Source organism: Chelmon rostratus, chromosome 24, assembly GCF_017976325.1.
Source record: "Chelmon rostratus isolate fCheRos1 chromosome 24, fCheRos1.pri, whole genome shotgun sequence".
NCBI lineage: Eukaryota > Metazoa > Chordata > Actinopteri > Chaetodontiformes > Chaetodontidae > Chelmon > Chelmon rostratus.
Window position 1 is genome coordinate 260,399 of NC_055681.1, and position 23,463 is coordinate 283,861.

Sequence of the window (23,463 nt, forward strand, 5' to 3'; positions counted from 1 at the left end):
TTGTTCATGTTAAACCCCTGCGTCTCAGTCCGTCTTATTCAGATTATTGCTGCTGGTTTGCTGCCTTTTCTGGATACAAAGTAAATTATTCCAAGTAGTAGTTCGCAACAACAGCCAGATAACCCGAATCCTTTTCCTTTTAAGTGGTCCCCTACTGGTTATATACATTGAGGCATGTTACACCAAAATTTAATCAGATGTTTTAAGCCAACTTTAACCCATTATTTGATAAAATTAAACAAGACCTAGAGAGATGGAACAATCTTCCCATATCATGGCTGGGCTGAAGCTCACTTTTGAAAATTAATGTTCTTCCATGTTTGCTCCATCCAATACAAATGATTCCCGTCCTATTCAATCACAAAACAGTGAAAAAACTGGATGGTTGGTTTAGTTCTTTTACATGGTGTTAACGCAGACCACCGATTACAGATATGAAGAGATATCAACTGAGTGCCCATCTAAGATACACCGCGGATTGGATTGGGGACATCGAGAGGTCTCTGTCCAACTGTCCTCTGAAAAATCTACTTTTTATTGATAAACTAAAATGTATCAGAAAGCTTTGCTGTAACCCAGTTACAATAATACTGTAAGAGCATGGAGAACTGTACAGCACATGGGAGGCAGATCAGGGCTTACATCGATGTTCACCCCGATCACGGATAACCCTGATTTTCTCCCAGGGACCTTAGACACAGCTTTCAAACGCTGCACAGTAAAGGGAATTTGTTCCTTAGGTGATCATTGTGATGGTTCTACCCTCATGATTTTTAACCAAGGTCTCTTTTGTTATTTCCAGGTCAGAGATTTGATTATAAAAGACACAACGCTGCTTGCTGATGTGGAGGTCACACAGATAGAGAAACAGGTGCTTCTTTCCCAGCGGGATGCCTCCATTAAAACCTTTAATGCCGGGCTGAGGGATCGGTCAAGTATTGGTGCTCGGGAGCTGGGGGCGATCTGGGAGGGGGAGCTGGGTGTGGTGATAACTGAGCAGATGTGGGAGGATATCTGGGATAATGCAAGTAAAATATCAGTTTGTAACCGGTCAAGAGCAATGCAATCTTGTTCACTTGTGTAAAGATACAAAAATATTGGAACGACGTCTTACTCAAAATACGAAAGGTTCTGAAGAAGGAATTGGAATTGGACCCGGTTTCCCTCCTTCTAGGTCTTCCCAGTAACCGTTAAACTGATATATATCAGAAAAAACTGTATGATGTGACATTTTGTGCTCGGAAACACATTCTTCAGCACTGGATCTCAGACGAACCCCCTCAGTTGTGGGAGGACAATAATTGAATATAAACCTCTGGACTTTCTGACCTGTCTGCTGCATTAGAAGTAAGAGTATGAGTTTGGAAACCACTTCTTCACTATATTAATGTAAATATTTCTGCCATAATGACAAGAGCGTTTGTATGAAGGGATATTATGTTTCTTTAGCTCCCATTGTGGACCCGTCAGTTTGAACTTTTCTGTTCGTGAATCTGATCTTTAGGTTGTTACCCCCAGCTTGTTTCTGTGGTTGTTTATATTTGTTTATTGATAAAAATGAATAAACACATTAAAACAATCTTCAAACAATGACAACATGTTTCAGCCGTGAGATTATTTCCAGTTATAACGTAAAAAAATAACAACACAAAAGAACCTTTTTCACAAATCAACAGAAAAGTAATCATTAAAAACTCGGTATTTGCTCATTTATACCTGTTATTGAGCTTTTCAAAAAAAGTCTTGACACAAATGTAATCATATTTTTAACTTGTGAGAATATGATAACGAGTTTTCACGAAACATTTTAAATGTCCTTAAAATGAACGTCAAAAATAAAACTTAGCTTTCCAATTGATAACTCGAGACAGTTATTAAAGCATTTCAAACTTTCTCTGAAGCTTCTAAAGCAGCCATGTCCAAACTATTCCATAAAGGGCCGTGTGGCTGCAGGTTTTCGTTCCAACCAAGGAGGAGCGCACCAGGCCAACCAATCAACATCAAGGGATCCCTTAGTTATCAGCTGAAAAGTGAGATCAGCTGATTAAATGAGTCCAGCCTGGTGCGCTCCTCCTTGGTTGGAACAAAAACCTTCAGCCACACGGCCCTTTATGGAATAGTTTGGACATGCCTGTTCTAAAGGTTTACAAAAAGTCTACAACAGATATCATAAACCTCAAGAAAAATACTCATTATGTGAGTATGTATTGACACGTTTGCACCTGTTGAAGTTTTAAACTCTTAAAACAAATGAAAACACATGTTGAAGGTGAAAACACATCAGAACTAGTTTCCAGTTGAAAAAATCAAAATCTCCTTCAAAGGAATCTCAAAACTTTCTTTCTTCACTGAAGAGTTTTTGATAAAAATCAAACTTTAAAGTTTTACAAGCAAAACTGATGAGGGAGGTGTCCTGCAGAGAAACCTATTAGTTCATGACAAGTTATCATCATTTAGTAGAAGTCAGTGTTTACTGAAGCTAAAACAAGGCGTCACTCTGCAGTATAAAACTAACGAGGAGGGAATTTAATAAACTCACTGAGGTGTGAGCGAGTGAACCAGGAAGCAACAAAATAAAGATGCAGCCACAAGTTTGAATCAATGATGTGTTGGAGAGCAACAGGTCATCTTCCATTGATCTCAGTGACAACTAACAGCTGAGAACACAAAGAAACTGCTGCTGCTTGAAGACAGTCTGGAGAGGTCTTCATCGGTCCAAAACAGACCTCGGGTAATCTCCCCCAACCTAACTCACATAAATCAATTATAGGACACAATCCATAAACAGCCAATTAAAACTGGAACAAAGACATTCTGAGGATCAAGGGAAGTTAATCTGAGGCTTCAGCAGTCTCAATGACACGAATGAAAATGATCAGGTTCATAAGGCTAGTCTTGTCCTCTGTATTTAAATGCTGCTGAAAGAAACTGGTTCAACAAGCACCTCTGCAGCTTCATCTGTTTGGTGACTGTTGATATAAACGGGTGAATCCTTCATGACAAACACTGCAACTAAACTGCTACTCCCCGGCGTGGACAGTCAAATGGCGTCTCAGGCTTCCATGGAGTGCGAATCGTTTCCCACAAACTGAACAACTAAATGGTTTCTCCCCAGTATGCATTCTCATGTGTGTGGACAGCGTGCTTCTGACACTGAAACTTGCTTTACAAACTGAGCAGCTGAAAGGTTTCTCTCCTGTGTGAACTCTTAAGTGAACGGTCAAATGTGAGCGTCGAGTGAACTTTGCGCCGCAGACAGAACAACTAAAGGGTTTCTCTCCCGTGTGGACGCTTAAGTGTTGACTCATGTGTTCCTTTCGTGCAAATCTTAAACCACAGACAGAACAACTGAAGGGTTTCTCTCCTGTGTGGACCCTCATGTGTTGGACCAAAATGTGTCTGTAACGGAAACTCACTTTACAAACTGAGCATGTGAAAGGTTTCTCTTCTGTATGAACTCTTAAATGTGAAGTCAAAGCATAGCTTTGTGCAAATCTCTTACCACAGACTGAACAACTGAAGGGTTTCTCTCCAGTGTGGAGCCTCTTGTGTTGGACCAAAGTGTGTCTGTAACGGAAACTTGCTTTGCAAACAGAGCACGAAAAAGGTTTTTCTCTTGTGTGAACTCTTAAATGTCGGTTCAAAGATGAGCCGTCAGCAAATCTTCTGCCACACACGGAGCAACTAAACGGTTTCTCCCCAGTATGGATCCTCATGTGTGTGGACAAATTGCTTCTGCAGCTGAAACTGGCTTTACAAACTGAGCAGCTGAAAGTTTTTTCTCCTGTGTGAACTCTAAGATGTGCATTCAAATTTGAGTTTTGTGTAAACCCTTGACCACAGACAGAACAGGTGAAGGGTTTCTCCCCCGTGTGGACTCGCATGTGCCTCCGAAGATTTGTTTTCCATTGGAATTTTTTTTTACAAACTGAGCAGTTGAAATGTTTTCCTTCTGAATGAAGTCTCATGTGGTCCATTAAAGATTTCTTCCGTTGGTATTTTTTACCACAAACTGAGCAACTAAATGGTTTCTCTCCTGTTTGGTTTCCACTGTGTCTCTGCAGACGCCCCTTGTGGTCAGAGCTTGAAGTACATCCAGAGGAGCTAACTGAAGTTTTTCCAGTTTTACTTACAGGTATTTCTTTATTTTGTCGAGGTTTTGAACATGACTGAGGTTCTCTGGTCTCCTCCCAATCACAACTGTCATCACTCTCAGGTTCAGAGGACAGGGATGTCCTGTCATCAGTGTCAGGTTGTAAATGTGTATCTGGATCTGAGGTCCTGGCTGGTTCTGGTCCTCCACAGTCCTCTCCATCAGATTCTGTTCTCATCTGTTCAGTTTGTCTCTGATGAAGCTGTGAGGACTGAGGTTCCTCTTCATCCTCTTCTTCACTCTTCACAGGGACAGGGGGGAATGTGAACTTAATGATATCAGCCTCCTCCAGACCTCCCAGCTGCTCTCCCTCCTGACTGGTCCACAGCTCCTCCTGTTCCTCTTTAATGTGAGGCGGCTCTGCTGGGTCCTCCTGGTCCAGACTGGATCTCCAGTCCTGCTGCTCAGGAGGATCCTCTTCTTTCCTCACCAACAGCAGCTGGACGTCTGTGGAGGATAATGAGATACAGACACACGTTTAGAAAACTGTCACTTCCTGTTGAACCTCTGATACACGACATATTCTGAACCTTTTAATGAACAACATGGGACAAAATCTTTTATACATACATATACAGTGGAGGAAATAAGTATTTGACCCCCTAGCAAAACATGAGCAATGTTGGCTCCCACAGACCATTGACATACTCCTAATCTCAGTGAAGTCATTACCTACATGAGAGACACCTGTCCCAAATTGTCACCTGTACAAAAAGCCACCTGCCCCCAGATTCAGTGACACTCCAACATCTCCACCATGGGCAAGACAAAAGAGCTGTCTGAAGATGTCAGGGACAAAATTGTTGACCTACACTAGGCTACAAAACCATAAGTAAGGAGCTGAATGAGAAGGTGACAACTGTTGGCGCAATTATTCAGAAGTGGAAGAAATAAAACATAACTGTCGATCGACCTAGGGTGGGGGCTCCATGCAAGATGTCACCTCGTGGGGTCTCAATGATCATGAGAACAGTTAGAGATCAGCCTAGAACTACACGGGAGGAGCTGGTTAATGATCTCAAGGCAGCTGGGACCACAGTCACAAGGAAAACCATTGGTAACACACTGAGACGCAATGCTTTAAAGTCCCTCTGCTCAACAAGGCTCACGTCCAGCCCCGCCTCAAGTTTGCCAATGAACATATTAATGACTCTGAGAGAGACTGGGAGAAGGTGCTGTGGTCAGACGAGACCAAGACACCAGACCTCAACTCAACTCGACGTGTTTGGAGGAAGGGAAATGCTGAATATGACCCCCAGAACACCACCCCCACCGTCAAGCATGGCAGTGGAAGCATTATGCTTTGGGGCTGTTTCTCTTCTAAGGGGACAGGTCGACTTCACTGCATCGACGGTAAGATGAACGGGGCCATGTATCGCAAAATGTTGGGTGACAACCTCCTCTGCCAGGACACTGAAAACGGGTCGTGGATGGGTCTTCCAGCACGACAACCACCCAAAACATACAGCCTTAATCCTACAGAAAGTCTACGGAGAGAGCTGAAGCTTCGAGTTTCCAAACCTCCAGGACCTGGAGATGATCTGCAGAGAGGAGTGGACTAAAATTAGTCCTGATGTGTGCCAACCGAGCAAGCAACTACAAGAAACGTCTGACTGCTGTGCAGCCAACAAGGGTTTTGCCACCAAGTATTAAGTCATGTTTTGGTAGGGGGGTCAAATACTTATTTCCCTCAGTGAAATGCAAATTAATTTTTATTTTTCATTTTATGTAATTTTCTTGATTATTTTTTGATGTTCTTTCTATCACTGTTAAAATAAAGCTGCCATAAAAATTAGAGACTGTTCATTTATTTCTTAGTATGAAAACTTTCAAAATCAGGGGGGCATCAAATACTTATTTCCTCCACTGTGTGTATATATATATTCCTGGGTGAAGCACATGCAGCGATGTCACTGCATGTGCTTCATGTCATGAACATTTGTCGGCTAGCACAGTAAATGACACGAGGACAGTTTACACTTAAAGAACGTCAGTTTGTCTTATTGTTTGCTCTTAAATAAGCAGTACCTTTCTATTTCTGAAGCAGTGCACTAAAGAAGTTTCACTAAATGAATACAAATGTGATTAGGATGATTCCAGATGTTGCAGAAGGGCCCCCATGTTCTCTCTAATGTCAGTTGGCATTTAAACAGACTGCTTTTAAAATATTTCACAGTTTTTCTGAGTGAATGGCTGAAACCAATTCATGCAACCAGTTTTTGAAGCGTGGTGGAGTTGGTGCTTGTATGTTTTCAGGGAGCACTGACGAGTCCTCTGAGGCTGCAAAAAGAGCAGACCCCCCCGTCAGGAGGGAGCTTCCTCTTATAAACCCCAGAGTAAAAAACAAAAACTCTGACCCAGAACTGGTAGATTAACGGACAATCCCAAAATAAATCATCATTGTACCATCACTGACTTTACATTTATCACATTTAATAGAAACAGAGGAGTGAAACGTATGAAGCTCATCTTTAGAGCAGAAAAACTTTAAACTGTATCAACATATGTCGACTATTTATTGAACAAATACGGATCCCGGAGAAAGCAGTCTTCCACAGTCGGTCAGAAAGCTTTCTGAATACTGTCGGCAGATAGCGAGTCTTCTGAAAAATATTTTATGAATTTGGTGAGGAGCTTCGTACTGTGAGGTAAAAGAGAAACCAGTTCAAGGACAGCATGTCTCTCACAGTTTCACTCATATTTGGAGCTTAACTGCTGCTGAAATGATGCTAAATGATTGTCTACATATAAATCCCCGATACACCTCCACCCTTTGGCACACCGTGAAGAAAATGTGTCGTCCAGCACTGCTGGGACAAAAGCATGATGATGGCAGACAGGAGTGTGAGCCAGGAGGTTTGAAGACATTTCTGATTTGGTTGAGAATTTAAGAGAATTTCTCACAACAAAGCTCCGACGGACTGATTTAACAGCAGAGGAAAGGTTGGAAAAAAGTAACGAGGAAAGGGAAGAGTTTGGTTTTTCAAAGATGCAAGCTCCAATGTTAGCCAGCGGGGGGCAGAATGGAGTAACTGCCACTGCCAGTATGCCATTGCCCGAGCATTTGCTGCCCAATAATAATCCCTAAATACTGGAAGACCAAGACCACCACCTTGAGTCGGCCTGTATAGAGAGTCTATGTTTTTTATTTTTAGAATAACTGTCTCGAGTTTCTGAAAAAAATCAGATGTGAAGTTTGAAAAAGGCACAAAAAGTTTGGTCGTGATATCATTTTTACAGCATGAACTCTTCTGATCATAGATATCGGTTTATTATTCTGTGCTACGTTTTAATTCATCTATTCCCTCTGTTAGGTTTAATTTTAACAGCTGTTTTGGACTTTTGGAAATTTTAAAGCCTAAATAGGTTTTATAGTCCTGGACGATCCTGGAGGGACAGTTTTTACAATCCTGCTTTCATTATTGGACAGAAGTTCACTTTTATCCTGGTTTATTGTGTAACCAGAGATTTTGCCCAACATTGTTATATACTGTCAAAGATGGGGGGTGCTTTCTTCAGTATTTATTAAAGTGATTATTAAAGTAATTGTGATCCACCGGATCTATACCCTTTATGTGCGGGTGATTTCTCATCCCAAAGGCTCCAGAGCTATAATGAACAACAAGGGAGACAGGCGACCCCCCTGTCTCACAGCCCGATAGAAGATGAACGGCTCTGATGAGACGTTATTAGTTAAAACAGAGGATTCAGTAAATCATTTTAATCCAGTCCACGAAAGTCTTTCAGAAACCAAACCTGTAAGGTTTCAGGTAAGTACGGCCGTTCAGTGGAGTCAAAAGCTTTTCTATGTCACATGAATCAGAGCACAAGATATTCATCCCTCGACGCACGTTAAAACAGAAAGCCGACCTGGGACAGAGCCGACTTGATCCGGATGAATAACAGTTTCAATGAGTTTATTTAATCTGGCAGAAAGAACTTCAGTTAGACTTTCTGGTCGAGATGAAGCAGAGAGGCGTCGAGCCTGTAATGAGCAGCATCTGTGAGATCTTTTTGGGAACAGACTATGTTTGCTTTGTACAAAGACTGTGGACGTCTCTGTTCAGCTGCTGACTCATTTATCATCCTGAGGAAGAAATGTCCTGAAATGCCTGGTGAAATTCAGCCCCCCAGTAGGGAATGCCTCGATTGCCTCATTTAACTCATCAACGGAAAAATCCCTTTCCAGAAACTTCTGGTTTCTATCATTTAACTGTGGCAAATTAAAATAATCTAACAACTGAAAGTAATCTGTGTTTGCTGCTGTGGAAGTAGAAGTACACAGATCAGATTAAACTCTCAGTATTTGGCCGTTTTTCCACTGTATTTAGAGCTGATTTTGCCTGTTCACCTTTAAGTTGTCTTGAAAGTAATTTATGAGGTTTATCATTTAATTCAAAATGTTTCTGGTGGGTTTTAAGTAGAAGGTTGTGAATTTCCCTCCCCATTAGAGAGTTATACTCAGATTTTAATCTCAGATTTTTAGTCAGACTGTAGCAGAGAGGTTTTATGTATTTGCTCCATTTGAGTAATTTCTTGTTCTATTTCTTTACGTCTCTTCATTTTTTTTTCTGTTGGCTTCAAAAGAAATCATGTGTCCCCTCATCATAACTTTAAGTGCTTCCCTGAAACGTCTTTATTATCATTAATCTCAAGAAAATCAATTAGCTTTTTAGCGCTCCCCATGAAGTTTAAAGGGAAAATCAAACAGTGAGGTCACACGCCAGGTGTGCATGTTTCTGAGCAGCTGGCCGGGGGGGCGAATAGCACAAAGTAAGTTGAAAATGAAAACGAACAGAAGTTAAATCAGGATTTTGTGATGACGATAAGCCCAACATTGATGTGAATGTGTTTCTTTTGTTTATCATTGAGTGCAGCTGGTCCGACGTCGGTTTGACCATTTCAACAAGGATATTGTTTCTAGTTTGTACCCTTGGTAGAAGAGAGGTATGTGTTATCTTTGTATTAACGGGCTGCCGGGGGGGGGGGTTGTATTCTTATTAGAGGTTGATGATTTTTGTACCAACTACAGTTTATGTGGTTTTTAAGGAAACTCGAAATATAATCTTTTGTTGTTGTAATTTATACGTGAATTGAATGATGATGGATGAAGGAATTGATTTTGTTTTTTCTCTTTTGCGATGTGGTTTTAGTTTCACGGTATCTGACCGGCAGAATAAAGTCGTACCAGTCGAACTCAACGCTGCGATTATTGATGCCAAGGGCTGCGACAGTGAAACTCCCACCAGCGGCTTCCCCGCGCTATACCTGCAGTGAGAGACCAAGAACAGAAAGCTCCTCACCATGCACGCAGGGTTCCACCCCACGTCCAGCACCCTGAGGCTATACACGAAGCGGAAAGAGGGGGGCCGAGGCCTTGTGAGCGTCAAGGCCTCAGGCCAGGATGAAACACAGAAAATTCGAGAATACATCGAAGAAATGACCCCGAAGGATGAACTGCTGAGTGAACGTCTCAGGCAGCAGAAGCCTGATAAGAGTGTAGAGGAGGAGGAGCAGACGACCCGGAGGGACGAGCCCCTACATGGCATGTACCCCCGTCAGATAGAGGAAGTGGCTGACATCAAGACATCCGACCAGCGGCTGGAAAATGCAGGACTGACAGACAGCACAGAGGCACTAATCATGGCAGCGCAAGAACAAGCCAGAAGCACAAGAGCCACAGAGGCCAGGATCCACCAGAGGTGGTCAGATCCAAGATGCAGACTGTGCAAAGAAGCCCGAGACAGTCCAGCACATAGCCGCAGGATGTAAGATGCTAGCTGGATCAGCATACATGGAGTATACAGAAACATAGTATACAGAAACATCTGCAACCAGTATGGAATAGAAGTACCCAAATCCCAATGGACCACACCACAGAGAGTGGCTGAGAACAACAGGGCCCAGATTCTGTGGGACCTCAGCTTCCAGACTGACAAGCAGCTCCAGGCTAACCAACCGGACATCGTGGTGATGGACAAAGAGCATGTGTGTGTGTGTGTGTGTGTGTGTGTGTGTATATATATATATATATGACAAAAACTCGAACTCTCTTGGTGGCAGCTGGGATGAATGTTACTCAGCATATTTACTCAACTACAGCTCTCAAGTACAAATTCGAGGTACTTGTACTTCAGTGTTGACATTTTATGTATATGTATATTTCTACTCCACTACATCTCAGGGGGAAATATTGTACTTTTTACGTCACTACCTTTGTTTGAAAATTTGGTTCTGATTTCAGGTTCTCACAGGAGCCACGCTACAAACATATGATGATCTTCTAGAATATGAAGCATCGCTGTAGATTAAACCTGCCAACAGTACATAAAGTACTTCAAATGAGCTCAACCTGAAACAGCTACTGCAGTAAAATACAACATCCACATGAATGCAGCAGGAATATTAATCCACAAACATCAGATATGATGAGAAACACTGACAGGAACATTTTACTGCTACACCAACACTTTGACTTCAAGTACTGCTGATAATACTCACATACTTTTACTTCAGTCAGGTTCTGAATGCAGGACTTTTACTTGCAGTGGAGTATTTCCACAGTGTGTATTAGTACCTTTACTGAAGTACAGGATGTGAGTACTTGTTGCAGCACAGTTTCCAGTGAGAACCAGTAAAGAGTCCAAACCTGCTCTGTGTAACCGGACTTCAGGCTTGAAAACAGCGTCCAGTAGTTTCTGTTGTCGACAAACTTCCTCCTCGTACTCTGCTATCGTTCTTTCAAACTGCTCAAATATCTCTTCAGCAGCCGCAGTTAGTCGCTGCTTCACAAAAGCTCTCAGCGTTTGGACTTTAGACATTTTGACTGATTCACAGCAGCTTTTCCTCCAGACTCACTCCGTTAGAAACTCTTTGTTCTCTCTGATGATTAAATGACGCTCGGCTGCGTCTATTTCCAGCTAGCAGGCTAAGTTAGCTACATTAGCTTCGTCGGACAGCAGCAGATCGTTCAGATGGAAAACAGCGTCAAATAAAGGGAACAGCACAGAGTCTATTCACACAGCTCTATCTGGACATTTGGGCTCCGTGAAAAATACAGTTTGGTCTCTGTCGAAGCTACTCCGACTAGCACCGTGAGGCCGAGCTCCGTCTATTTCCTGCTAGCAAGCTACGCTACCTTCCTTTAGCATTGTTGGCTAACGGGAGATGAGTCTGGGCTGAAATATCCCGAAAGTTTACACAAAGTCCACTTCAACAAGTTTATCCAGACAAACAGGCTCTGCTGCTTCATTCAGACTGAATCGTCCGGTAACAACGTGGTACGAAACGGAAGAAGTTAGCATGTTAGCCACGGGAAGGATCGTTGCTTCCGTTTCCACTTCTTTGCTGATTTTCAAAATAAAAGTGACCAACTCTGGATTATTCAGGCCTGTATCTCTCAATTAGGAATCAGTGCAGAGCGTTCAAAACGTGCCTGAAGTTACTGAACATGTTCATCCACTCATAACAACAGAACGAGCTCTGGGTGGCAGAGTCCACTTCCTGCTGTGGTGTCAAAGTAAAAGTCAGCTCTAGCGCAGCTTCTGGAGAAACTGCAGCACAGAAAGTACTGAGTGTGTTTTTTCTATGAAACAGAGCAGCTCCTCTGTTCCAAAAAGCAGTTTACTGTGACTAAAGCATCAATCCCAGAAAGAAATATTCATGGAATAACATTAGGAAAGAGCTCAATCTGCATTATGAATACTGGAATTACATTTTGCTTAAAAAAATATTTATTCAACTTATAATGCAGAAGTTGTACTGGGAATTAGTACTTCTACATAGTGGTATTAGTACTTTTCCTTGCGTAAAAGATCCACCTGAAAGACAAGGGGCACTCATTGGAGGACAACAACATACACACTTTGGACAGAGAGGACACGTGGTTGGACCTACGACGGACAGTGAACATCTGTGCAGCAGAACCAGAGCTCGCCTTTTTATTTCTTCTTCCTCATCAAATCCACAAAGATCCACAAAACCTCCAAGCAGCCCAGTAACAGCCCGACTTCGTGAACGTCAGCATGTTAGCATAATCACACAATCATTTCCAATATGAGGTCTTCATAAGATAAGGCTTTATTGATCCCCAACCGGGAAAATTCAGGTGTGACATGCAGCACGCTTGGAAAACAAATAGCAACAGAATAGAGAAATACAAAGTACAAAATAAAAGCTGACTATATATATGTGTGTACATTTTATACAAAGGGCTATATAAAAGAACAAATATGGAAAAAACATATATTGCCACAAAGAACTATAAGAAAATTTGCCATAAAAATATATTGCCAAGATACATCTGATTATTGTGTCACTGTGGATACAACTAAAGAGTTAATGAACATGGTCATCATGGTGGACGACAACCTGTTTTCTCTTCATTACAAACACATGAAACAAGACAGAAGCTGCTCGTTTCAGCTTCAGCGTCGAGAAAGTTTCAGCGCTTTTTCCCTTGACTTCATCCGTGATTGCTTGCAGTTGAATCATTGACAATTAATACTACAGATGATCAACAAAAGAAAATCAAAACACTTTTCAAAGCACATTTTTTTCTCCGTCACTTCTAAAAGTTGACAAAAAGTTTAGAATGGATATCATAAGTGTCAGAAAAGTAATCATTAAAAAACATATTATTTACTCATTGATAACCGTTAATGAGCTTCTTCAAACATCTTCAAACAAATGACAATATGTTGAAGCCGTGAGATTTTTACCAGTTCTAAAGTAAAAACAGAAACCTTGAATGAATGAATCTTTATCCTGAAACGAGACATAAGAAGGCAGGCTGCTGAAATAAAATACAGATCAATAACACTTGACCTGAAACAAGCCATGACCTACGGAAGCCGAGAACGGCCAGGTCCGGATACATTTTTTTACCGTTTTCCCGCGATAACAAATTTAATTGTTTGGTTCTCAGCATAGACTGGTTCTCGATTTTCAGGGTTTCTACACAGACAAATCGCTAACGAAGGCTAGAGCTAAGTTAGCACGATGTAGCTTGATAAAGTGTTTATTAGCAGTGATGTGATGAGTGTGTTTACATTATGGTTAGTGCGGCACAATGCATTACAGTGATCAACTTCAAATGTGTCTATAATCAGAGGAAGTATGCCCCTTTGGATTTAAAGTTCAGGGTTTCCCCCAGTGCTCCCCACAGAATGGATCATCTTTTCTTGCCCCCCAGCCAGGCTAAGCATCGATTGTTTATTCATTGTGAACAACAACTTGTGTTTAAATCACAGTAACTAGCAAAGCAAACCTCGCTGTCAGACCTAACGAGCTCTGTTCCCGCTGCTCTGTGCTGCGTTCACTCACGTCGACCAAGTTTTGTTTTGTGACAGCTGATTATTAGACAGTTTTAATAGTATTTTGAGTGTGTTTGTGCAAACATCTGGCCAAATTAGCAGCTAACAGTAAGCCATCCTAACAAACAGCACATCTACGATGAATAACTCCGGACCGGAGCAGCACACAGCCTTCAGCGACGATGACAGAGACCGTTACGATTCCCGGTGGACTGACTGCAGCAGCTTCCTCACTAAACTGAGAGCTAACTGCAGCTGCTAACATAAAGTTAGCAGCGTCGGCTGCTAATGTTAGCTCTGTGAGCACTCCTCTCTCCTGACTCAACTCTGAGTTGTCCGGAGCCAAACTCGGCAGAAATCCACCTCGGCTCCGTGTTCCCCTGTCATCAAATTAACCGCCGTCCTGTTGGAGGCTCTGTGTGTAGGCTATACGTAATCCGAGAACCAAATAATTTAACACGTTATCACGGGAAAACAGTCTTTGTGATCTCGAGATAACGAACTAATTAATTCGTTATCACGGGAAAACGGTCTTTGTTATCTCGAGATAACGAAATAATTAATTCGTTATCACGGGAAAACAGTCTTTGTGATCTCGAGATAACGAACTAATTAATTCGTTATCACGGGAAAACAGTCTTTGTGATCTCGAGATAACGAAATAATTAATTCGTTATCACGAGAAAACGAGAAAAAATTTTTTATATGGACCTGGCTGTTCTCGGCTTCCGTAGTGACCCTTTGGAAACTGGAACAAATCCATTGTGAAGTTCAGGGGAAGTGAATCTGAGGCTGAAGCAGTCTGCCTTTAACAAATTAAAATCATCGTGTTTCATCCGAGCTGAAAAGCTGGAGCAGGACTTTCTTTTGAGTCTGGATCAGTTTTGAACTGAGCAGGGTTCAGCCAAGTCTTGCCCTCAGTGCTTCAATCCTGCTGTAGGAAACGAGCTCAACAAGTTTCTCTCTCACCAACACACTTGTGATATTTGAGATGAGCCCGCTGAATCTTTTATCACAAATGCTGCAACTAAATGGTTTCTCCCCTCGATGCATTCTCAACTGGACATGCAAAGGGTTTTTTTGTCCAAATGAACGGTTTCATGGTACGCCAAAGCACTGCGTAGTGTAAAACTTTTACCACAGACAGAACAACTGAAGGGTTTCTCCCCAGTGTGCCTTCTAATGTGATCATCCAAAACACGTTTGTGACCAAAAGTTGCTTGACAAATTGAGCATGAGAAAGGTCTTTCTCCTGTATGAACTCTTAAGTGTCGGGTCACATTAGAGCGTTGTGAGAATGCTTTACCACAGACAGAACAAGTGAAGGGTTTCTTCCCAGTGTGGAGCCTCTTGTGTTGGACCAAATGGTGTCTGTGACGGAAACTTGCTTTGCATTCAGAGCACGTAAAAGTGTGTTCTGCTGTGTGAACTCTAAGATGTGCAGTCAAATTTGAGTTTTGTGTAAACCCTTGACCACAGACAGAACAAATGAAGGGTTTCTCCCCCGTGTGGACTCGCATGTGCCTCCGAAGACTTGCTTTCCATTGGAATTTCTTTTTACAAACTGAGCAGCTGACATGTCTTCCTTCTAAATGAATTCTTATGTGTTGCCTTAAAGATTTCTTCCGTTGGTATTTTTGACCACAAACTGAGCAACTAAATGGTTTCTCTCCATGGATTCCACTGAGATTCTGCACACGCCCCCTGTGGTCAGAGCTTGAAGTACACTCAGAGGAGCTAACTGAAGTTTTTTCGGTTTTAAATTTAACATCACTGACAGGTATTTCTTTATTTTGTCGAGGTTTTGAACGTGACTTAGGTTTTCTGGTCTCCTCCCAATCACAACTGTCATCACTCTCAGATTCAGAGTGAGACATTTTGTAATCAGTCTCAGATTCAGAGGAGTGAGACGTCTTGTCATCAGTATCTGGTTGTAAATTATCTGGATCTGAGTTCCTGGCTGGTTCTGGTCCTCCACAGTCCTCTCCATCAGATTCTGTTTTCATCTGTTCAGTTTGTCTCTGATGAAGCTGTGAGGACTGAGGTTCCTCTTCTACCTCTTCTTCACTCTTCACAGGGACAGGAGGGGACGTGAACTTGGTGATATCAGCCTCCTCCAGACCTCCCAGCTGCTCTCCCTCCTGACTGGTCCACAGCTCCTCCTGTTCCTCTTTAATGTGAGGCGGCTCTGCTGGGTCCTCCTGGTCCAGACTGGATCTCCAGTCCTGCTGCTCAGGAGGATCCTCTTCTTTCCTCACCAACAGCAGCTGGACGTCTGTGGAGGATAATGAGACACAGACACACCTTTAGAAAACTGTCACTTCCTGTTGAACCTCAGATACACGACATATTCTGAACCTTTTAATGAACAACATGGGACAAAAATGATCTTCGTCCATCATTAATGTTACTCGACACACAGCAGAATGTTTCTCGGCTTTATCTTTTTAACATAAAGTCACTCCCCAGGACTTGAGGAAAGAATGAACTATTTGGTTGTGATCAGAAGTTGTTTGTGTGTTTTGCTGTGTAGAAAAAAGGTTGTTTGTCCTGCAGGATGGAAGTCAGTCGAGTTTCTTCCTAAATGGAGAATAAAAATAATGGTGGGAAAGGATCTGTTTACAGCCAATATAGACTGATGCTTTTTTCTTTTTTAATAAGCTGCAAAGGCTGCAGATCTCCCACAATGCAGTCGAGGAGTCTGTCCAAGTCTGTCTACCTGTCAGTGATGGAATGTAACAGAGGGAGCATCTCATTTCTCAAAACTGTCGTGTCCTCGCTCGAACCGGAAGTACTTCTGGTCCGCCATCTTGTCCCAAAGCGCAATCTGAGGAGCGAGGATCGAGGAGGGAGGAGGGCCCTCGGAGGAGCTATGAGCAAGAAACATCAGTGCATCCTACCCGGAAGTCTGTCAACTGAGCGGTATGAAGACTCCGCCCCCACAGCTGGCACGTTTGAACGGGGTGGAGGAGAAAGTGGGTGGATGCGGAGAAAGCCTTTGATCAGGTGAAGTGGGGGTATCTGTTTAGGGTCCTGCAGAGGTTTGGCCTGGGGGATCTTTTGGTTTCGTGGGTGCAGATGGCATATCTTAAGCCCACTGCGTCAGTGGTCACGAATCAGGAAAAGTCACCAACATTTTCACTTGAAAGGGGCACTCGTCAAGGGTGTCCCTTGTCACCGTTGTTATTTGCCCCCGCCATTGAGCCGTTAGCAATTAGCATTAGACAAAACCGGTCAATGAGACCCACTTCTGTTGGTGGCGTAGACCATAAAATGTCACTCTATGCCGATGACACTGCCGTTTTTGTAGCTGACCCCGAACATTCTGTTCCTCATATACTGGATTTAATCAATTCTTTCGGGAATGTATCAGGGTATACTATAAACTAGCAGAAGAGCGACCTAGTAGCTCTCGGAGCTGATCTGGAACCTGCCTTTGTGTCGTCAACCCAATTTAAACTTTCAAACACTTAAATATCGAGGGGTAAAAATTACCAAAAATTCTAATTTACTTTTCAAATATAATTTCTTGGAGATATTAAATTCCTTAAAAAAGGACATGGAGAAATGGAGAATGTTCCCGATATCATTAATAGGCCGAGTAAACACTGTGAAAATGGAGTCGCTGCCGAGGTTCCTCTCTTCATTTCAAAATATCCCAACATGCATACCGAGGTCATTCTTTAGACAGACTGACTCCAGTATTTTACCACTTATTTGGGGGTACAAGGCACACAGAATTTCTAAACAACACCTTCATAAGCCAAAGGAATGTGGAGGTGTTTTTTATGTTGTTTTTGGGCAGCTAACATTAGGACAATGGTGTACTGGCAATTAGAAAAGGATCAGGAATCAATAAATGAAATGCCTTCCTGTTTGGCAATTGAACATAGTTTAGCATCAACAATTTTGTTCTCATCCCCCCCGGTCAATATCACCTTGTAAAGGAGAACATTTAGTTTTATCTAACTGTCAAAAGATCTGGTTTCAAATCAGAAAACATTGTTCTGTACATGCTCCTATTTGGCATAATCATGCCTTTACCCCCCTCATTGACAGAGGCCGTTTTTAAGGAACGGGATCGCAGGGGCATTAAATCCATAAAACATCTTTACATTCATAAACAGCTCTGCTCATTTGATCAATTACAGAAGAAATATACTCTGCCTAAAACTCTTTTTTCCGTTTTCTGCAATGAAGGAATCATATAAGACAAAATTTACAGTCATTTGAGTCCCTTCCTGAAGATAATTCTCTATCTACTAAAGGCCTGATCTCATCGCTGGTTCAGTTTTTCTTCCAGAAGACTGCTCAACCTGCAGTGAGGGTCAAAGAAAAGTGGGAAGAGGATCTCAATATTAAAATTGCAGAGTATGTATGGAAGAATGCATTAAACAGTCTACATCATTGCTGTATCAGTGCCAGGCTTCAGCTCGTACAATTTAAAGTTTTACAGAGGCTGCATTCCTCAAAGGTGAGGCTACAGACATTTTTTGCTCAGACCTCACCCCTCTGCAACAGATGCAGGACAGCTAACGGTTCCTGAGCACATCAGTTTTGGTTCTGCGCATTAGTCCAGGGTTTCTGGTGTTCAATATTTAGATGCTATTCTTGTGCTTTGAAAAACACAAACTGACCCTGATCCTGAATCTGCCCTGTTGGGATTTTCCAGCACATTCTGGACCGTGATTTAAGCAGAGTCATAAAGTATGGTACGGTTATAGCGAAGAGATGTATTCTGACATAGCCATGTTACACACTCTGCCTGCCACACAAACAGTCACTGCCCCTCCCCGGTATATCGGAGAAACTTCACTAACTAACAAACTATTCAGGCGCCACTACTTCATGTTCCATCAATCATTTGGTACCTGAGGAGGAGAGTATGAGGAGACAGAGAGAGAGGGAGAGACGGCTTGTGCAGCTGAGATTACAGGAATGTTGAAAGTGTCTCCCCCCCTTCCTGGTGACGGTTGTGATATGAGAAGCAGTCGTGGGTGGAGGCATGACCCTGAGAGACTGATAAAGGAAGACATTCCTTCTTACACCCCCACCAGCACGAGAGAGGAGGGAGACTTTCATGAGGTCAGTTTAGGTTCAAGAGGAGAATAATTCAATCTGCCTCTTCTCACTGAAAGTAATTCCACTGTTGTACATCAACCATTCTCATCTGACATGAACTGCATATCAGAGAAAATGCCTGCTCCCACTGAGGGGGGGGGGCATACCTGGATGAATACATTTTGTCAACTAATGGCTGGAAATTGGCGATGGGAGATTGGAGAGCATTATTTGGCGCCAACTCCCTGCTCATGAGCAGCAAAGAATTGAAGATTCAGCCAGAACAACTGCGGTGTCACCAGTACACCATGTCTCCAGTATGCCACACAAACTGGACAAACAATGCGTGACATACATCCTGTGTCAGAAGGAGCATCACACTCTTTGACATTCTGTAGACAGGACAAGGAGAGGATGCCAGAGTTTTTACTGCGATGTAAAACCATTTGGACTGAAACGGTTGGAACACACCCCGGTCATGATAAACTGCAACTCAAACTGTTCAGAAAAGCGATATTGGATGGCATGCCTAAATCAGTACAGGGTCAAATGGGAGCAAATCCCGACCCACAAGGCTACAGCACTGAGAGATGGGAAAAACCCCCTGACTCATTATGTACGGCAGAGTGATGAACAACAAAGAAGTCGTGATGCAGAGGTTGTTAATAACTCTGAGCAGCTGCTCAAATTACAATTGGACAAACTAACCACTCCAAAGAAAACACCTCTGAAGCAGTATGCTCAACTGGTCCAGCAGCCAGTTATCCCATAGCAGAGCCCAGTAGTGTATCAGGCTCCTCCTGCACCGGCGTATCCGCCCGTGTATATGCAGCCTCGGCGTCGGGGACGCGTGGTATGGGGGCGGGCCGCAGAGGGTTTAGGCCAAGAGGGCGAGGAAGAGGGATGCCTCAAGAGCAATCTACAGTCTGCTTTGCTTGTGGCCAACGCGGACACTGGGCGAAAAGATGTCCTGCACATGGACCTCCACAGGCAGATACAGCACAGCCTGCACAACACCAACCTCCCACTCATCAAGCCCCCAACACAGCGGCTGGCCCCAGCACTCAATACCCTGCACTAGGCCCCCGCAACAATGATCCTATCCTGACACCTTGGACTGATGGTCATGATTATGACAATGAATGAGGGGGCCCGGGAACCACAGACAGGGGGGTGGCAGATCCATACCTGTCATTGACTGTGTTGAAAGAGGATTTGCCTTTTCTGGTGGACTCAGGAGCTAAATATTCTCCATTAAAGCTCCTGTTTGACCAAAGACACTGTTAACTAACTGGTTTCTCGGGACAGCCAAGTCATCGGCCTTTGACCTCTCCGCTGTGCGCGCTTGTTGCTGGTCAAGTGTTTAAGCACAGACATGTGTCATCTCCACGTTGTCCTGTGAACTGAATGGGCAGAGACCTGCTCGTGAGGAGCGGTGCTTCCATATTGTGTGGGCCAGAGGGGCTGATTGTGACTTTTCCTGATGGACAGTCGTTCAGTTGTTCTCACTCTCGGATGGCTTTGGCTCCAGACAACTCTCCGGGTGCTGAGGGGCAGTGGGCTGATGTCTGTTGGGGGTTGGTGCAGCCAGAAACACAGGAAGGAGGTGGGGTGCATTCACTATGCACTGACTGGAAGCCATGGCTACACATGTTACATCCCTACGCCCCCCCTCCAGATCCCCTCCATGTCAACTTGTTCTATGATCGCGATGAGGTTCGTGTATATCATGAGGCATTCATGGCAGTGGAGAGCACAGTGGCACAAGTAAAATCCACCTGTTTGTTGGCATTCCATGTATCTCTGTGTTTCCGTGTTATCGTTGCAGCTACAGAGAAAGGGGACGCTCCAGCATACCAGATGACAGAACTGGTCCCTGAGGTGTCAGGTGGAGATGGGGACTACAGGTTGGCTTTTGACGCTTTTGGTTTTTTGTGAGTAAGTGGTCTGTTGGTCTCAGTAAGATGAGACCAAAAGGAGGAACTGATGGATATTTGGGTCATATTCCTATACTTTGATTACACACATATATTCTGCTAATAGTTAGATTACATGCACATGCTGACATTAATGATAGTTGGATCCTGATGTGTTGATCTGATTCATGTTTTCTGCTGATGGATTGTGTGACTGAATCATCAACAGAAATTCTTCTTCTCCTGGTTCAGTTTTTCCTTCATTATTCATAGAAGTGATTTAGACGAGGACTGATTCTTTGTGTGCAGAATATATCTGAGGCCAGTGTGACCTACAACAGGAGGCCTCACTGTGATAATAACCCTCCAGTTCAGAGACTGCTGGAGGAGGATACACACTGTCCCAGAACACATCCTCAAATACAACCGTTAATGAAGACTATTACGCTTGATATAGAGCTCAGGAACGACTGAAAAGAGATCAATACTTATTGAACCTGCTGCCGGAGGCTGGAATCACAGGAGAGTCCAAACTTAAATATGTGGAAGGAAATTAAAACAGACGTTGATGAAATGGAGAAGATTCCAGTACTCCTCATAAACTGGGACAATTTACAGCATACTGGGAAAAATCGAGTGACCATGTTTCATGATGACTGCTCTTTTCACTGGCTGTTTTATTTTTCTTTTCTTCTCGACATGTGCATAGCTTATCTAAGAAGTACGGAAATCTGTGACTGACGCTGAATGTCAATAATCACTCAGCCAGAGCACTTCTGCTCCACTGGAGCATTGAATGCAACTTCATGAGTCTACTCCACCACAGGACTCCACCACATCTGACAGCTTCACTTAGTTACTTTCAGATAGCAAGTGTGCCTTTATGGCTTGAGAAAAAACTGTTTTTTATATATATTTATACAGTAGATCACACACATACACAGGTACTGAATATCATGAACCAAATCTTATTTAACAAGGAAAAGTACATAAAAACACTGCTGTGCTCATCTCTATCCTCTTGCAAAGGTCCAGCTGGATGGCACAAACAGTGGTAGAAGCACCGATTGACCATGGCGAAATGTTTGAGTGAGGAAAAGAAGGTTCAAATCAGGCTTTACTGGCATCAGGCTGCTTCCATCCTTTAAAAGTTCTAAGACGGCCTTTCATAGGAACAAGGTCAAGAGGCAAACATCCGGGACAACAAAGCTACAGACCGGCAGAGGGTGAAAACGACCAGCGACCAGGATGACCGCCACCTCATTCAAATGTCACTCAGCAACCGCAGGATGACATCATGTGACAAACAAAAAGAGCGGCAAATGGCAGCCGGGGTGAAGCGCACGGAGAGACCGGTTTTCAAAACGGGCTCCTTCCAGGCAGGACTCAAGTCGTGTAAAGCTAGAAAAAAAACCTTCATCAATGAGAAGTGAAGAGGAGCCAGACTGAGGTTTGATGGAGAGAAAGACAAGACGAAGCCTGCGACTGAAAGTCAGGGTGATTCCACCAAATACTGATTCCTGAATCAGAGTTTAAACACTCGTATTGTGTTGTTTAAAAATGAAAATGAACTTGCTTTCTTTGCAGTATTTGAGGTCTACTCCAAGACATCTCAGGGGGAAATATTGTACTTTTTACGTCACTACCTTTGTTTGAAAGCTTCACTGACGATTGCTGTCAGATTTGGTTCTGATTTCAGGTTCTCACAGGAGCCACGCTACAAACATATGATGATCTTCTAGAATATGAAGCATCGCTGTAGATTAAACCTGCCAACAGTACATAAAGTACTTCAAATGAGCTCAACCTGAAACAGCTACTGCAGTAAAATACAACATCCACATGAATGCAGCAGGAATATTAATCCACAAACATCAGATATGATGAGAAACACTGACAGGAACATTTTACTGCTACACCAACACTTTGACTTCAAGTACTGCTGATAATACTCACATACTTTTACTTCAGTCAGGTTCTGAATACAGGACTTTTACTTGCAGTGAAGTATTTCCACAGTGTGTATTAGTACCTTTACTGAAGTACAGGATGTGAGTACTTGTTGCAGCACAGTTTCCAGTGAGAAGAACCAGTAAAGAGTCCAAACCTGCTCTGTGTAACCGGACTTCAGGCTTGAAAACAGCGTCCAGTAGTTTCTGTTGTCGACAAACTTCCTCCTCGTACTCTGCTATCGTTCTTTCAAACTGCTCAAATATCTCTTCAGCAGCCGCAGTTAGTCGCTGCTTCACAAAAGCTCTCAGCGTTTGGACTTTAGACATTTTGACTGATTCACAGCAGCTTTTCCTCCAGACTCACTCCGTTAGAAACTGTTTGTTCTCTCTGATGATTAAATGACGCTCGGCTGCGTCTATTTCCAGCTAGCAGGCTAAGTTAGCTTCATTAGCTTCGTCGGACAGCAGCAGATCGTTCAGATGGAAAACAGCGTCAAATAAAGGGAACAGCACAGAGTCTATTCACACAGCTCTATCTGGACATTTGGGCTCCGTGAAAAATACAGTTTGGTCTCTGTCGAAGCTACTCCGACTAGCACCGTGAGGCCGAGCTCCGTCTATTTCCTGCTAGCAAGCTACGCTACCTTCCTTTAGCATTGTTGGCTAACGGGAGATGAGTCTGGGCTGAAACATCCCGAAAGTTTACACAAAGTCCACTTCAACTGACTGAATTTTATGGGAGCGACGTCACGGAAGAAGTTAGCATGTTAGCCACAGGAAGGATCGTGGCTTTGGGTTCCTCTTCTTTGCTGATTTTCAAAATAAAAGTGACCAACTCTGGATTATTCAGGCCTGTATCTCTCAATTAGGAATCAGTGCAGAGCGTTCAAAACGTGCCTGAAGTTACTGAACATGTTCATCCACTCATAACAACAGAACGAGCTCTGGGTGGCAGAGTCCACTTCCTGCTGTGGTGTCAAAGTAAAAGTCAGCTCTAGAGCAGCTTCTGGAGAAACTGCAGCACAGAAAGTACTGAGTGTGTTTTTTCTATGAAACAGAGCAGCTCC

General features: G+C 43.1%; 3 protein-coding genes across 4 annotated transcripts in view; all 3 read right to left on the minus strand.

Moving 5' to 3' along the window:
- The window catches only part of LOC121627589 (NLR family CARD domain-containing protein 3-like), a 90,446-nt gene that overhangs the window by 19,750 nt on the left and 47,233 nt on the right, over positions 1 to 23,463 (minus strand). The window lies entirely within an intron of this gene.
- Positions 1 to 23,463, minus strand: part of LOC121627610 (gastrula zinc finger protein XlCGF8.2DB-like) — an 83,575-nt gene that overhangs the window by 10,132 nt on the left and 49,980 nt on the right. The window contains exons 1-2 of one of the 2 annotated variants that reach the window (XM_041966622.1): positions 10,803 to 11,428; positions 2,118 to 4,600 (exon numbers count right to left, since the gene is read on the minus strand). In XM_041966622.1, coding sequence (XP_041822556.1) covers positions 3,021 to 4,600; positions 10,803 to 10,974 — 1,752 coding nt within the window. In that variant the 5' untranslated portion in view covers positions 10,975 to 11,428 and the 3' untranslated portion in view covers positions 2,118 to 3,020. Of the gene's footprint in view, positions 4,601 to 10,802; positions 11,429 to 23,463 lie in introns of those variants that run through there. The other variant, XM_041966625.1, reaches the window with a different exon arrangement.
- Positions 14,055 to 23,147, minus strand: LOC121627617 (zinc finger protein OZF-like). The gene is made up of 2 exons (XM_041966634.1): positions 22,552 to 23,147; positions 14,055 to 15,742 (listed from the first exon to the last, which is right to left on the minus strand). The coding sequence occupies exons 1-2, from the start codon at positions 22,721 to 22,723 to the stop codon at positions 14,523 to 14,525; spliced, it is 1,392 nt and encodes a 463-aa protein (XP_041822568.1). The 5' UTR covers positions 22,724 to 23,147; the 3' UTR covers positions 14,055 to 14,522.